Source organism: Lissotriton vulgaris, chromosome 10, assembly GCF_964263255.1.
Source record: "Lissotriton vulgaris chromosome 10, aLisVul1.2, whole genome shotgun sequence".
Taxonomy (NCBI): domain Eukaryota; kingdom Metazoa; phylum Chordata; class Amphibia; order Caudata; family Salamandridae; genus Lissotriton; species Lissotriton vulgaris.
The window spans coordinates 337308020-337325468 of record NC_141698.1 but is presented as its reverse complement, the minus strand read 5'-3'; the positions used below and the strand labels follow the sequence as shown (position 1 = coordinate 337325468).

Sequence of the window (17449 nt, the reverse complement as noted above, 5' to 3'; positions counted from 1 at the left end):
AAGTCACAGTTTAATGTCAGACTCATTCCTTAAACTATAGATATTTTAAAGGTTGGGGACTTGTGATATCAAAGTTTCAACATAGACATGCACATACATCGACTCCGCAATATCCACTTCCACTATTTCGTCAAGCTAAGTAGATGGTGAGTTACAATAGGAGGTCCATGCTTCCATTTATTTTCTTACCTTGACGATACAGTGGAGTTAATGTATTTGCAGTCAGTATTATTAACCTGGATATTGTGGCATTCAAGGATTTTGGTTTAATTCTACTCTCTTAGTAAAATATTACAATGTTCCAAAATCAGAACAAAATATTTACAAACTGAATTATGTTGCATGCAATTTTGTTGGCTCTGGAATGTTGTCTTACAATACTCTAAAACAACTTCCTAGAGCAAAATAGTGACTACATTTTTTTTCTCTCTTCTAGTCAATCATTGATCATATGCACCTAAAGTGCAAATGTCATGGGCTGTCTGGAAGCTGCGAGGTGAAGACGTGTTGGTGGTCGCAGCCAGACTTCAGAGTCATTGGTGACTACCTCAAGGACAAATACGACAGTGCCTCTGAAATGGTTGTGGAGAAGCATCGAGAATCCCGTGGCTGGGTTGAGACCCTCCGGCCCAAGTACACTTTCTTCAAGCCGCCAACTGAAAGAGATTTGGTTTATTATGAAAGCTCCCCAAATTTTTGCGAGCCAAACCCCGAGACAGGGTCGTTTGGCACCCGTGACAGGATTTGTAATGTGACGTCTCATGGAATCGATGGCTGCGATCTTCTGTGCTGTGGACGCGGTCACAACACACGGACTGAAAAGAGGAAAGAAAAGTGCCACTGCATATTCCACTGGTGCTGCTACGTGAGCTGCCAGGAATGTGTACGGGTGTATGATGTTCACACATGTAAATAGGTTGAAAATGCTAAAACTGCTTCTCTACAGTGACTCAATGTTCTGAGATACGCTTGTGACAAAGCTCTTTTTTGGTTGTGAAAAAGGCTCAATTTGTTTGGATAGTATAGGAATTCCTGAATAGTGTGAGATGCAGCTGAATGCTAACCCAGCAATCGTGTAACACTACATAAAACATTTTATCCCATTGCAACGTTGCAGTCTATTTGCAAGTCATCATGAACCTTTCAGGCGGTGGCGCTAATTTTCAGGAATCAAGCATTTTCTTTTTCCTCATTGCCAACACTGTGTGAAGAGGCAGGGGCTGTGAAGTAAGCTCTGATGACTTGCGCCATGGTGACAGTCATATCCTGACTGCACGCAAAGCAAACACGAAAAATAAAGCAGATCAACCAATGCACCACACAAACCATGTCAAACATTTGAACTAACATTGATGGAGGAGTATTGGTTTCATATCGGTGTATGATCAATAATCAGCATAATCCCAGAAGAAGCTTTCCTAAACCTCACAGGAGCATGGACCATGAGCTCTGCTACAAGGATGTATAACCACTAGAAGATGGATCTGCTCTTAAGACAATATGGACCATAAAGGCTTAGGGATACTCCATGTGCTGTAGGTGCCAACACATTATTTTCTGCAGTCAAGATATGTGGGTGTTCGCTTATTTTACTTACAAATGTTAACATTTCCATGACTACTGTAAAGCACATTAGCCCAAATGGACTGAAAAACACATAATATGTTTATCACTTTTCTTCAAGTGGCCAATGCCTGTGTATGTTCACAGTAGTAAACGTACAAGTCACCTCGTGGGTTAATAAAATATTAGGAGTGAACGAATCCCCTTTGAAACAGGGCAAGAGCATCTCCAGATGAGTACCGTAAGGTGGGTAACATTTTATGCAGTCAGAGGTGATACTCATACTCTAACACAATACTGATGGCAATGCCTTGCAGGAATTGAACGATATGCTTTCATGTTGAATATACTATAGTTGGAAACTGTACTTAGTTCATTTCTCTCCAACACAAATCCTGCACTATGCCGGGTGTAGAGTAACAGTGGACCAACCTATCTCACCTCATCACAATAGCAGACTTCCCTTCAATTGGCATTTCAAATGCCAGAGGATGAAGGGCCACAGCATCTGTTCAGGAACTACTTTTTGTTGCAATAGGTCATCTATTTTTTGCTTGAGAATGTCTCTTGTTACCTTTTCCTTGAACATCAAAACCTACTATGGTTTCTAAATAGTAGATCCTTCTGAAGCAATACATCATCATGGGTATCACATCTTCAACTTTGTATCAACATCTAGTTCTGTTAAAAATAGATTTAGACTCATTCCATATAAAAGGGTTGACAACCAGACCAGGTACTGAAGTAGATGTGGATGTTAAACTGAAATCCGGTCCTGTGTGTCTATCACCAAAAATACAATAAATACAATTACAAAGGCAGAACCCCAAGGCAGCAAGGATGGACTGGAGGCTGAGTGAGTGGTAAAGGTGATAGAAATCTCTCAATACCAAGATATATTCCCTCTTCCTGCTAAACCCATTAGTCATAAATGGACACTACGTGGCACTTCCTCAGACATGGATAAAATATTCAAAAGTCTCCTCCAGAAGGCCTTAACATTACAGACTTGATTTAGAGGTGGTAGGTAAATGGAGTTTTCCCCAAACTTATGGAATTCTCGATCACACACGTTTTCCATCACACCCCCAAGGCTAATTTTAATTCAGCAGAACTGCTTCACTTCTGATGACCCAGTCAGCAAAATTGTTGAAAACCTCTTTGTGGTGGGCCATCTTGCAGAGTACTGCCAGGTCCATTGCACCAGAAGGCCATCCCTATGTAGAGCTGCCTTCTGATGAAATTATTTTCTGATGCGGCATTCCATGCAAGGCATGATAGCCATGGCAAAGAAAGCAAACAAGCCCCCACCCCCACACACACAGATATTTGGCCAAATCTCCTACACATTAAGAGCATTGTATTTTGGGGAGTTTGTTTCTGAAATGAACAGAAATGCACAGGACAACCACGATATGGCAGTGCTGCCATGTCAGAAGAAGCACTTTCCAAGAATATTGGCCACCTGTGTGGCAACAAACTTGATATAAGGAAGGCCGGACCACAAAGTCCTAAATTAGGTTCTCTATGTTGCTTGTTTTCAGGAAAGCTCAACCTTTAGAATAGTGCAGTGGGATGACTGCCCACTGCTGAAATCTGTGTGTACCATAGGTCATCTATTAAAAACCCTATAGCATACGTGACATCTGCTGTCCCAGTTTATACTGTGTAGTGTTATTCTACACCAGAATGGCATTCACGTAGCCATTCAGGAGTATGAAAGTTTGAGATCACCTCCTCAGACCTAAACAGTGATCTGCGGTTTACACACAGTTCACAGGCCCTCATAAAAAGTTGATTATGCTGGGTAAAAAATAAAAATCCTTTTTTCCCAGTCATCCACAGCAACTTTTTAAAAAACTCTGCCAGCCAAGTCAGCTTTAAAGGAAAATCTGTATTATGCACAGACGTGCACATTTGTGCAAAAGGGCCATAATCCCACGTACAAACGTAATCTTTCCTGAAATTGGAGGATGCATTCACTGAACTTCCGTAGAAACATGCAAATAGACCAGGCGCAATTCACTAAAAGTGCAGCAAGGAAAAATCCTGAAAGGTGAAAACAAAATGGCTAACAGTAAGCATGTTTTATTGTATTCTACAGTATTCTATAATGGATATGGTGAAATGTCTTCCACCGTAGTAATGGAGATAGGTTTGAATAGCTGTTGTTTCCCACCCTGTATAATGCCTGTGACAGTAATCATGACTATTGATCGGCATGGTGAGGACTGTCCTGTTCTACTAACAGTAGCTACCATATATAGGCCAAAGAAATACTGGGTGCTAACAAATTGTTGGTGTGTCAACAGAAATGGTACATTGATAATTACTTGGCTTTGACACTCTTTCTAAACACAGCATAGTGTAGCCAATCTTTTCAAAATTATGCTTGTATTAACTCTCTTGTTCCAGTCTGAATTGCTAAGACTTATAATAAACAAATAATGACTTTTGCTGCCAAACATATTCATACAAGACATATGTGCCTTTTGTAAATGATCTATGTTGGCTTAGATAAGAAATCCCTGTACATTTGAATTTTATCAGTATTACATTGACTCTACAAACTAAATTCCCATCTTAGTGTATTTGGGTATTGAGGGATTCCAGAGTACTTCTATGTGTACCCCATTGAGTTCTGAGAATCAATCCTTTATATGGAAGAGCCATGTCACTAGAGACTCTGAGGAGGTTGACCTCAAATCGACTGTAGGAAATAATTTGTTCTAGTCCTAACTTTTTCTTTGGAGGGGGCAAACGTTTTACATGAGTCCGAATTTCCCAGGTTTACATGTATTATGTGTTGAAAAAATATAAAAAGATTTAGAAGGTTTGCCATGGCTCTGCTTACTGACCTCTGAAACATTTGATCTCCCCTTCTCATTAACTGCTCACCACGTGTCAACAGCCATGCTTGCCTTCTCTTTTAAAAATTCTCTAAACTTTGTTGTCTTTTCTTCTTCTTTCTAACCTTGGCCAAAAACCTCTCTCCCGAGTCAAATCTGAGGGAATAACTTCAACTATCACAATCTCTTAATGTGTGGGCTTTCTACTGTCTTTGAGACTTTATTGTGGAGCTTTGGATAGATACTCTACAAAATCGACCAATCAAAGAACACAATGAAAATGGGAGGAGTCATATGTCTAGGTGAAACCTGAGCAAAATTAGACTGCACTTGGGAGAGTTCCACTCCTCTGGGAGCCGAAATGTTAAAGCACTAGTCTTAGCTCCCAATGTCAACGCCAGAGGGAAACCCCTAAATCTAACTGGGCAGACTAACATCCATGAATCCTCAGCTACCAGCTTATCTCACGACATGCATTTGTACAACACTTAGGAGATAGTTGGAAAACATCTTTCCACACATCACCTAGCACGTTATTCAAAAAGGAGAGCACACTAAAACTGAAATGCTGCTATCCAACTTATAGCTATACAAACATTATTGTTTTCTTTCTATGAAAGAAATGTAGACGTTAGTTTTTTTAAAGAAAGTAACAGATGTGAAGTTGTGTACGAATTCACCTTTTGAGATACATATTCACGAATAAAGGTATGCCATAAAAGTATTGAATTATATTGGTAGGCATTGCAAGCATGTCACTAGTTTTCATTGTAAAACTTCTACAGTTAAGAACAGGAAACCCATGAAAAACACTGGACTGGCAACCAAATTGTACGAGTTGCATGAATAGGAGCAACTTTAGTTTCCCTGAAATGACATTGGATTGCAAGCTAACACCCACCAGTTGGTATATCTTCAACCTGAAGCTACTGCACCAGTGGCTATTGTTGACTATCAAACATAAAACAGTTATTTAATGTAAACAATGTAAATATGAAGACGCGCTGTATTCCAGCCAATCAAATTATGAGGAAATACCATCCATGCATCTATACAGTAATATTTAACTACAAGAAAAATATCACCCCTTTTCCAGAATAAACAGTTTTTTTGTGTGTCAGACCTTGCCTCGCTGTTGAGCCACACTAATGTTACTGTCTTTCATCTTGCTGCCGTATTATCCATATATTCTAAAATTAACAACTTATCCATTGCCTTACAAAATGTACGTATTGTAAAATCTTAAAGTCCAAAGCTATGTACAAAGTAGGTTGTCACCTTTTTTGTATTTCTTAAGTCGAACGAATTTTGTATGATTATTTATTTTATGAATAAATGTATATATTAGTAAGAGTATATATTTGCAGAAATAACTCTTTGGGGCAGTGTTGTTGCTCTGCTATTGTGCTTGTGACCTCAATGTCTTACCCTGTTTCTACTGACAGCACATTAGAGATGATTAAGTGTCTATAACTGTTTTGTTACCAGCAAGTTGATAGATGTGATAACGCTATAAAGATCATTAAAATATGCATTAATTTTTATTTGTGTTTTGGTTCTAATTTGGTTGTAACAATTACCCTCAGCACGTTGGCTATCATTAGCAACAAATGAATGCGTACCATAAAGTAAAATGGAGACATATACCATAGTGTAGGGAAAAGGCATCAAAGACAGCACATCTTCAGTATTTTCTGGTTGTGTTATTTTCTGACAATTGACATGTTTCTGTTGTTCATTCAAATACACAATGTTAGTAACGGATTCTGATGTGGGGATTTTAGCAACCATTTAGCGACATGTAATGACTGTAGAAGATAACCTAAAAAAAAGATTTTTTGATAAAGCAGCAAGTTCATGGCAGGCAAAAGGTAATTCCCAATAAAATGTGCAGAATCCACAGATTTTAGACTCATTGTCAATAAAGTACCTTCTGCATGGCTTGTTATGTTATGTTATGTCATTTACTGGCATTTATATAGTACACAGTCTTCCACTGGTATGCCCTCATAGTCCTCTTGGCAGTAAGGGGGTGACATAAAAGAGTTCGGAGGTTTCGATTGAAGACCAGAGTCTAATTCAGCTAGTGATGATATGTTGCAAGTGTTGTGCGCTCAATCAAGCAGGGGATTTTTAGAGTGCACTACTCAAGGTGCTTTCGGGCAGTTCTGAGGTCATCCGAAGAGCCAGGCCTTTAGGTCTTTTCTGAAAGCTTGCAGTGTAGGGCTTCGTCTGATGCTGAGGGGGAGCTCGTTCCAGATCCTGGCCGCGATGTAGGAGAAGGATCTGCCCCCCCCTTACCATTCTGGCTCTCTGGATGCAGGGGATTTCGACCAGAACTAGGTCAGTGGAGCGGTGGTTTCTCTTGGGGACGTGGAAGGAGATTCTTTCGTGAGGTATTGGGGCCCGGTGCTAGGGCATCTTTTATTTCTTGTTTATATCTCATTCATTGAGAAGTGACTTTATGCATCGGTGTCTGAAAGAAGGACTTTACCAATTTCTTGCACATCTTCTGTCATAGTTGACATAACCAATAGATCAGCAGATGTAATAGCCTAGGTGTGTTTATGCATATAAGACAAGTCTGAGCAATGGTAGATTTTGTTATCCAGAAATCCAACATTTCTCTAGTGTTAAATATTGAAAATTAATGATGTAGTCAACATCACATGACACTTAATAGTGTGAACATGGCTACATGCTTCATGCTAGGTGTAAGGTTTGTGGGTAGCTGCACCATTGTGAACTGCAGACCCAGGAGGAGGTTTGAACTCTTTGGTTTATTTACCACTTGACTGAATTATGTCACTCTAGTTAAAGCAGATATACCAGATGTACTATTTATTGGCTGGAAAATACTAGCAATAATTGATTCTTACTCACCTATACCTGCAAACTTACAAACTAGTTTCACAGTGTGAGTAGGGGGCGGGGTTTGGAGAAAGCAGGCCTTCATGCTGAAAGCTACCTAAGAGGCATTTTGCCCCTCACCAAGCTCCCAACCCCTCTCAAAAAACAAAAACAAAAGGTTGTTGAGGCTGTCCCAGATGTCCTGGGGTGTTTTCACACCTTATTATGGGAATCGGCTGCTTACTGCCTCTGAAAACGAGCTGGAAATCCACTGTTTGCTGTTTTACTTCGCACCGTGTGATTTTGGCTCCTCATCGGGTGACCAAATGAAGAGCGCCGAAATCGTGTGACACACAGTGCCACTGTGTGAGTTGGCAGGTCTGCTCACTCGTTCCTATCTCTATAAAACATTTTCTTCTAAGCAGCATACGTTTCAATGTGCTATGTCATTTGATGTTAGGGCTGTTTGATATTGCATAGTTGTTTTTCATGAAATTTCATTAGAAAATCATAACATTATGTAGCATTTTCCTTTCAGAGCCACAATTGCTTTGTCGGTATCTTGCATGACTTTTCTCCTGGTTCTCTGGTCACCTGAGAACAAACATTATATAAAATTGTATAATGTCAAATTTCACGAATTTTACAGTATGATTAAAATTTTGCCCAGGTATAGATGACGTCTCATAGTCATTTCCAAACGTCTCAGCATCCGATTCAAGCTAAGACCATTCAATCCTCTCCCTGCATTCCAAAGTCTTCCCCAGTGAAATTCAAGCAACTTTCAACTCTTCCCACCTTAACGGATGTCCTTAATCTCTCTAATCCAGCTATTACATCATTATATTTGATAAGCCCCACCCAAATTCTTTTCCAATGCTACCTATTTCAGCCGACACCCTCTGCATCCGATTACAAGTCAGAAAAAATGCAATCTATTCCTTACTTATTCCATATAATACCAGATATGGACATCATGAGTTCTAAATATAGCAACCCAATCTGCCACTGTTCTTATGCACTGTATCATTAGATATGTACAGTCTAACCTGCATTACTCTCAAATAAACACAATTAAAAACAAGACAGATACATCACTTGAAGATAAAATTAACTCCCCAATTGTTAGGTAATCTGAGGAAAGCATGAATTTACAAACAAGTATATCAGCGGAGCAAGACTGAGGATATGAAATCAGAAATTGCTATATGACTATTCGAATTTTACCAATAATTGTAGCACAGTGGCTGTGGCAGGCAGAAGATGATCCTTGCCCATGTCCACAGAGGAAAATTATATTCCTGCGTTAACAGAACTTTAAACTTTTAAACAAGTGCAGATATGAATGAGATACAAAAGTATGCTCCTTTCTTAGTGTTGTCACAGACATATTGTCTACATTACATAAAGCAAGCTTTAAATCAGCCTCTTGCACAATACTGAGCACCTTTTTTGTCTATTTCAGTTTGATGCTTCTGAGTCAATGGGTAACCTCATATTCTTGTTGTTTCCTGCCCCTGGAAAATATCTTCTTTACCATCACTTTGACTGGATGAGTTGTAGCCTTCAATCATGACATCAGGGTTCTATTTTTTCAGTTTTGTTTTAGCACTCCATGGGAGTGCATGACTTTCCTTAATCTCACCTCTTCAGTATTCCTGCTGCTTGGATGGCCCCTCTTAGCTCATCTATTCCTCTCCCATCCCCCTTCCTGTCCAGCTTTACTGTTTGTATTTTTAGGTCGAGTCTAGGCAGCGTGCATGGGCTGTCTACAAGCCCTGCTGTAATCACTCAATGGGAGTGTAATCCTACCTGCTACTTGCCTGCTACTTGCCATTGGTTCCCTCCTGTGTGGCTCTTCTTTGCTGGCTCCTCATTGGTAGGTGTTCCCGATACATCACTTCCGTTTTTCAATCAGGAACACTGGCCAACTGCAGTTTCCTTATGCTATAGGTATTTTTGTGTTGGTTTGGTGACTACTTGTTTACAATTGCTGCTTATCTTTAAGTTTGGTGGCCTCGCTTTTCTTTTGTTCTGCAGGGCGCGTCTCGCCCACCTCCAACGTTATTATGCGCTGTACATTACTTGAGCACCACCTTCTGATTTGTCCCAGCTGCAACCATAAACCCTGCCAGCTGGTGCAGAAATCTGATGGCCCCCATGTGGCTGCAAAAGAGCAGGAACCCTTGACAGCAAACCAGCTGCTGCAACCCGCTATCTCAATAAAGCTGCAGACCCCGGCAACGACCCTCCGCATTTCAACCACTGCGACACCTATCATCCAGGTCTGGCCATTACTTAAGCCCTGCACCTGGTCATGCATCGACCTCGTAGCTGACCGACTCTATTATCCCTTTGAGCGCCACTAGCCTCAAAACTTTTGGAGCACCTGCATCTTTCCCCTGCCAGCTCCAGCACCCTCACAGAAACTTGACCGTTTACACCGATCACCCTACATGGAGCCTCACCAGCAGCATCGACCCATGTATGGAGCACTGACAGACTGCATCACACCACTGCATGGAGCCATGACAGACCACAGCCCCCTCTGTGGGCCACAGTTGGCTAAGGTACCATAGCCCTTCTGCCTGAATGGTCGTGACCAGCCCATGCAGTGAGACACTGTCACCGCCTGCATACCAATGCCGCTGCGGGTCACATCATGACCCGCAACCCCAGTCCGCGCATCAGCGAACACAGCTCATGGCACCACCAACTTGCGGGATTACCACCAGAGGCATCATGGCAACCATCCTCAGCACCACCTGTGTGTCACTATACTGGATCCATGCTACCCCGGGCACCAGGGAGCCAAACAGCAAAGTCGCCAGACCATTGCGAGCTTCCCCACAGCTGACCACCTCATCACCACTGGTTATTGGGAACACATAGAAGTTGACAGGTCTGACATGCTAGCCTCTGTGCAGCCTAAACAGCCAAATGGTCCCCTAGAACATTAGAGAACCATTGACAAAGCCAATAGCACTAGCATGTTGTAGGTGTAATGTTAGATGTTGCATTATATATCCAGATACGGTGACAGTAGAAGCTAAATACCAGTCGGCAGCACACTATGCTAATCATCCATTTTCAGTTTACATGTTTTTAAGCCACGCCTTTAATTACATTGGCCATGCTCCTTGGAGAGACCCTTACAGTTTTTTTCATTCCACATCTCCAAGACACCTGCTTTTACTTATCCCCGCAATGCATCCACACAACTGACAATAATGCGCCCCCTAATCCATGTTAACACATTTTTAATTTATGTGTTTTTGAGACATTAAAACCTGTACAATACCGCCCCAAAGAATCAGAGCTTACCAGTGAGGTCCAGAGTTTCTCATCTCAGGCCATGTTTGTAACTCGGAGGGCCAGCATGCAAATACCATGCTGGTTATTTTTAAGTGGCGCCTTTTTCAGAGGTCCTCACAACTGCAAAGTTGAAATAAACATAGGACTATGTCTCGTCGGCTAAGCTTCCATTGCGAGGCTGCCACAGAAGCCTGGGAATGGTCTCCTATGGAGTAGTAAACATGGGAGCAGCACCATTCAGATTCGATTTCTGGGCTGGGAGAAACTGCTCCTTTCTCTATTACACACCAGTAACAAGGCTGCACATCACCCTATTGTGCTCCGATCTCTCATTTCCCACTGCTCTTCGATTTTTGGTTTTTCTACTTTGTGTTCCTCTTTCCACAATACATTTTGCGATAACTGCCAGCTCACCCTTCTTTTGAAGGTGTTTTTTTGCTCGAACAAGTTGCTATGGCTTTTGTATGAAAGTGATGTATAAACATAATAAATAAAAATATATAATCAGTGCTTCTATATTAATGGCATACATGGGTGCTTAAAAACGTCAGAGAGTTCACAGTTTTATGTTTCCTCTTGTGACAAGAGAAGCAGTTCACATGAGTTAGAACCCATCAATCATTCATGAATTCATATTATTTTTAAAGTAAAAAATACCATTCAATATGCTACGAAGGAAAAAACATAAATACATTGTACAGAATAGTACCTCTAGTCAGTTAGTCAAAATACACTTTATTTGATTTGTTTTAAAATCATAAAAGCCATAAAACAACAACAATATATACAATTTAAAACAACCAAATTTCATTGTATATAGTTCATAAGACAGTCATTATATACGTAGTGTTCAAAATAGGCAAAGCAAATAATTTTAACTGATCATACTACACATTGTTTCCTAAATTTGAGCTACAACAGTGGCGGGCAAAGTCCTTGTTTTAATTCTATATGCTGCCACTAAGAAACTGGCCACAGAATATGTAATACGAATACTGCCAAGGGACTGTAGGTACACCAAAGCTGGCCTTACTTGAGTAAACCCTGCTTCTTTTAAAGTCAGTAACAAATATTTGATCCTCGGATCCCTGTATAAAGTGCAAAACATCATAAAGTGCATAGTGTCCTGAGTGGAGAATTCATCCCATGTACATGGCGGTCTTCTTTCCGGTAAACTCCAAGACTGAAAACAACCCAGCACGTATGGAATTAAATTAAATCTGAGTTTAATTAGAAAATGTCTATGGAAGGGTTTAGTTACAAAAGCGAGGTAGGGCTCCAGGGAAGGGGAGGATAACAGCATATAATGTGACTTGTGGGACACCCCCGCGCCGCACGGCCACCAGCTGCTGCGTGTGCCCCTTGCCTGCCCTCTGCCTCGCTGCTGCCTCGTTTGCCGGTTGCCGGCTGGCGCCGCTGCGGTTGTTTTTGCCCTTGTTTTGTCTAAAATTTGTGCCTGTTTTGTATAACTTTGATTTTTCCCTTGTTTTGTCGAGAATTTGTGCCCGTTCTGTTTAATTTTTCTTTCCCCCGTGTTGTGGTTTCCTTCCTTGTTGTCCGCCTACCTCGCCGCCCTCCGCCCTCCCTTCCCGCCACCGCCGCTTTTCCCCGCCCCTTTTTCTATTCTGTACCCTCCCCGCTCCCGCCTCCCAGCTGCTCCGCCCACCCGCGCACTTGGCCTTAAATGGCGACCGTGCGACGCAGGTGAGTGTGACCCACTTGTGGGACACCCCCGCGCCGCACGGCCACCAGCTGCTGCGTGTGCCCCTTGCCTGCCCTCTGCCTCGCTGCTGCCTCGTTTGCCGGTTGCCGGCTGGCGCCGCTGCGGTTGTTTTTGCCCTTGTTTTGTCTAAAATTTGTGCCTGTTTTGTATAACTTTGATTTTTTCCTTGTTTTGTCGAGAATTTGTGCTCGTTCTGTTTAATTTTTCTTTCCCCCGTGTTGTGGTTTCCTTCCTTGTTGTCCGCCTACCTCGCCGCCCTCCGCCCTCCCTTCCCGCCACCGCCGCTTTTCCCCGCCCCTTTTTCTATTCTGTACCCTCCCCGCTCCCGCCTCCCAGCTGCTCCGCCCACCCGCGCACTTCGCCTTAAATGGCGACCGTGCGAACGCGCAGCGGTCACGCGCAGCGGGCGCGCCGATTGTGCGCCGAAGGCGCGCCAAAGGTAAGCCCGTCTACGCCCGTCCGCGCCTGGACCGCGCCCAGTGCCAGGACCCCTGGCCCTCGAGGACCCCGACCGACCCGCCTGACGTACTCCTCCGCCACCCTCACCGCTCTCAACACCGGCCGACTCCCAGATTGCCATCAAGCCACTCCACGACGTACCCACGGACCCTTCAGCTGCCACGCCTGCAAGTTCACCTGCATCCGGACCTGCCTCGCACCAGCACCCACCAAGCCGAACACCAGCAGCACCCACCTCAAGTGCATCCTGCTCAACACCCGCTCCGTCCACAGACATGCCATCGAACTCTGGAACCTCCTCGACACCACAGCTCCAGACGTTGCCTTCCTCACGGAGACCTGGATGAACGCCTCTTCAGCTCCCGACATCGCCATCGCCATCCCAGAGGGCTACAAGATCGTCCGGAGGGACCGAAACGCCAACCAGATGGGAGGAGGCATCGCCATCATCCACAGGAGCACCATCCGTCTCACGACCAGCACCGACAACTCCCTGACCACCGCCGAACACCTGCATTTCCAGATCCACACCAACCCGAACACCACCCTCAGAGGCACCCTGATCTACCGACCCCCTGGACCACGCACACAATTCAGCGAGGACATCGCCGACTTCGTCAGCCCACATGCCCTCCCCTCCGCTGACTACATCCTCCTGGGAGACCTCAACTTCCATCTGGAGAACAACAACGACCGCAACACCAGCACCCTGCTCGACAACCTCGCCAACCTGGGACTCAAGCAACTGGTGTCCACCCCCACCCACCTCGCCGGACACACACTCGACGCTGTCTTCTCATCCAGCAAGGACATCGACTTCAGCCACGCCACAGAGCTTCAATGGACGGACCACAGCTGCGTCCACTTCACCTTCAAGAAAACAACGACCCACCACCACCAGCAACAGGCCGCCCGCAGAAGCTGGAACAAGATCACAGCAGACCAGCTCGCCACCTCCCTGAGCCAGCACCCTCCTGCCAGCTCAGCAAACCCCAGCCAGGCCGCCGACAACCTCACGAAGTGGATCAGCAACTGCGCGGACGAACTCGCCCCACTGAGGACCCCGCCCAGCAGACCCGGCAGCAAGAAAGCCCCATGGTTCACCGACGAACTCAAGAGCTCCAAGAAGAACTGCCGAGCCCTCGAGAAAGTCTGGAGAAGGGAACCGACACCGGACAACAGGACCTCCTTCAAACTTGCCACCCGGAAACACCACCAGCTGATCCGCGCCGCCAAGAAAACAGCATTCAAGGACCGGTTGGACAACAACGCACACAACTGCAAGGAACTCTTCAACATCGTGAAAGAGCTTTCCAACCCCAGCGCAGGAAACAACAACATCACCCCATCGCAAGACCTCTGCAACTCCCTCGCTTCATACTTCCACAACAAGATCGCGGACATACACAACAGCTTCAACAACCAACCAACGCACACCATGACCGAACAACCACCCCCCACCACCACCCTCCACGCCTGGACCCCGATCAGCACCGAAGACACCATCCGCACGATGAACTCCATCCACTCCGGATCACCGACCGACCCCTGCCCTCACCACGTCTTCAACAAGGCCGACGCTGTCATCGCACCCCACCAGCGAGACATCATCAACACATCCTTCGACACCATCATCTTCCCTGAGAGCTGGAAACACGCCGAACTCAGCGCTCTACTCAAGGAACCAACAGCGGACCCCACCGACCTCAAGAATTACCGCCCCATCTCGCTCCTCCCGTTTCCAGCCAAAGTCATCGAGAAGACCGTCAACAAGCAGATGGCCGCTTTCCTCGAGACGAACGGATCCCTCGACCCCTCACAGTCCGGCTTCCGAGCCAACCACAGCACCGAGACCGCCCTCATCGCCGCCACCGATGACATCCGAGCCCTGATGGACAACGGAGAAACAGCGGCCCTCATCCTCCTAGACCTCTCCGCGGCATTCGACACGGTCTGCCACCGCACCCTAGTACGGCGCCTCAGCAACGTCGGAATCCAGGACAAGGCGCTGGAATGGATCATCTCCTTCCTCGACGGAAGAACACAGAGAGTCCGCCTACCACCGTACAAGTCAGAGGCCACCGAAGTCATCTGCGGCGTCCCCCAAGGATCATCTCTGAGCCCCACCCTCTTCAACGTCTACATGAGCCCCCTCGCGGCCATCGTACGCAAACACAACCTCAGCATAATCTCCTACGCCGACGACACCCAGCTGATCCTCTCCCTGACCAACGACCCCGCCGCCGCCAGAGCCAACCTGCACGAAGGGATGAAAGAGGTAGCCGAGTGGATGACGACCAGCCGCCTGAAACTGAACTCGGACAAGACGGAGGTCCTCATCCTGGGCTCCTCTCCCTCCGCCTGGGACGACTCCTGGTGGCCTCCCGCCCTGGGCACCGCACCCAAACCGACAGACCATGCACGCAACCTGGGCTTCATCCTGGACTCCTCCCTCTCCATGACCAGGCAAGTCAACAACGTCTCCTCGGCATGCTTCAACATCCTACGCATGCTACGGAAGATCTTCTGGTGGATCCCCACTGAGACCAGGAAGACCGTCACCCAGGCCCTCGTCACCAGCCGACTGGACTACGGCAACGCCCTCTACGCCGGTACCACCGCCAAGCTCCAGAAGAGACTCCAGCGGATCCAGAACGCCTCAGCCAGACTCATCCTCGACATCCCACGAACCAGCCACATCTCCGGACATCTGAGAGACCTTCACTGGCTCCCCGTCAACAAAAGAATCACCTTCCGCCTCCTCACCCACGCACACAAAGCCCTACACGACCAAGGCCCGAGCTACCTCAACAGCCGAGTCAACTTCTACGCTCCCAAACGCCACCTCCGATCAGCCAACCACGCCCTCGCCGCCGTCCCCCGCATCCGAAGAGCGACTACAGGAGGAAGGTCCTTCTCCTACCTGGCCGCCAAGACCTGGAACTCCCTCCCTCCCGACCTGCGCCTGACCCAAGACCACCTCTCCTTCAGGAAGAAGCTGAAGACCTGGCTGTTCGAGCAGTAGCGGCTCCCCCCCCCCCCAGCGCCTTGAGACCCTACGGGTATGTAGCGCGCTTTATAAGTGTCACTGATTGATTGATTGATTGATTGATCTAACTGTTGTTTTTGTTAATTCTAGTTCCTCCCGAGCCAATCTCATATTTCCCAGCAAATGTTTTTTAACCCAAGCAATGTCCTCCATTCTAATAGAGGATGGCAAATAGAATAAGTTTGGACGACCAAGCTGGTCAAAAGTCTGTCTCACAAATTCCAGCCAGGGAATTCTCTTCCTGTGGTCAAGGGACATGAGGTCCTCCAAGATGCTTGGTTAAGAGTTAGTTCATTGTTTAGCCATGTCTTTAACCAACATGTTAGGGGAGCCAATCTAAGCTTGTCTGTTATATAATCTAAACCCAACTTCCCGTGAATCGAGTAGGTGGGGGTAGATTGGGGGACAGAAAGGAGTTGTCTTAAGAACTTGTTTTCTGCCCTTTGGAGAGTTTCATGCGACAAATACCCCCATAGAGGCGCACCATACATGGCGATAGATATACACTTAGCATTGTATATCTTTAGAATAGCCTGGATAGGCCTCGCTCCCATCCTGCTAGCAAACCCCATAATGGCTGAAGCGGCTCTTGCCATGGCAAGCTTCTTTAACTTAGTACCTCTAGTCATTTCAGAGCTAAAAGACCCTTTTAACACAAGTTCTGCATTATTATTATGCAAAAGTAAATATTTAGAAATATCAGTATACACCTTTATAGAAATCTATTCATGCAACAATAAAACTACTCTACGCCATGATTAAAATGCTGCAACCTAGGCAGTATTGCAGCTGTGTCTCTCTTCCCAGCGGTAATTCCAGTGGTAATCCCTAATTCTAAGTACTCTAGACTGTGCTGCTAGCTGCTTTTCTGGTCTCATTATTAATTCCTCATTTTAAGTACTCTACACAGTCCTGCAGCTACTTCTTTGGTCCTATCAGTAATTACCCCATTCTAAATCCTCTAGACAGTGCTGCAGCTGTGTCTCTGTTCCCAGTGGCAATTCCTCATTCTTAGTCCTCTACACACTGCTGCAGCTGCTTTTCTGGTCCCAGTGGTAATTCCTCATTCTACGTCCTATAGGCAGTGCTGCTAGCTACTTCCCTGTTCTTTCAGTAATTCCTCATTCTAAGTCATCTAGGCAGTACTGCTGATGTGTCTCTGGTCACAGTGGTAATTCCTCACTCTTAGTTCTCTAATCAGTGCTTCTATCTGCTTCTCAGGTCCCGTAGCTAATTCCACATTCTATGTCCTCTAGACAGTGCTGCTAGCTGCTTCTCTGGTCCCGTTGGTAATTCCGCATTATAAGCCCTCTAGGCAGTGTTGCTAGCTGCTACTCTGGTTCAGTTTGTGATTCCTCATTGTAGGTCCTCTAGGCAGTGCTGCAACTATATCTCTGTTCCCAATCATAATTCCCCATTCCCCAGTCCTCTAGGCAGTGCTGCAGCGGTGTCTGTTCCTAGTGGTAATTCTCCAGTATTAGGGGTGTCTTTCATAGATTCACATGCCTGAATCATTCCCCGTCGTCGGAGTGGGAGTCCCACGGTACATAAAAAAGCAATAATTTGCACCAAAATAACCAGATCCTTGGTAATAAACCAACCAGGAAGTGAAATAGCACTATGTTACTCTGGTTCAGTTGG

General features: G+C 45.5%; 1 protein-coding gene across 1 annotated transcript in view; it reads left to right on the top strand.

Moving 5' to 3' along the window:
- The window catches only part of LOC147685204 (protein Wnt-3a), a 292735-nt gene extending 288430 nt beyond the window's left edge, over window positions 1-4305 (top strand). Inside the window, exon 4 of the mRNA XM_086941116.1 lies at window positions 437-4305. Within this exon, the coding sequence (XP_086797242.1) occupies window positions 437-916 (480 nt within the window). The 3' untranslated portion in view covers window positions 917-4305. The remainder of the gene's footprint in view (window positions 1-436) is intronic.
- Window positions 4306-17449: the final 13144 nt, after the last annotated feature.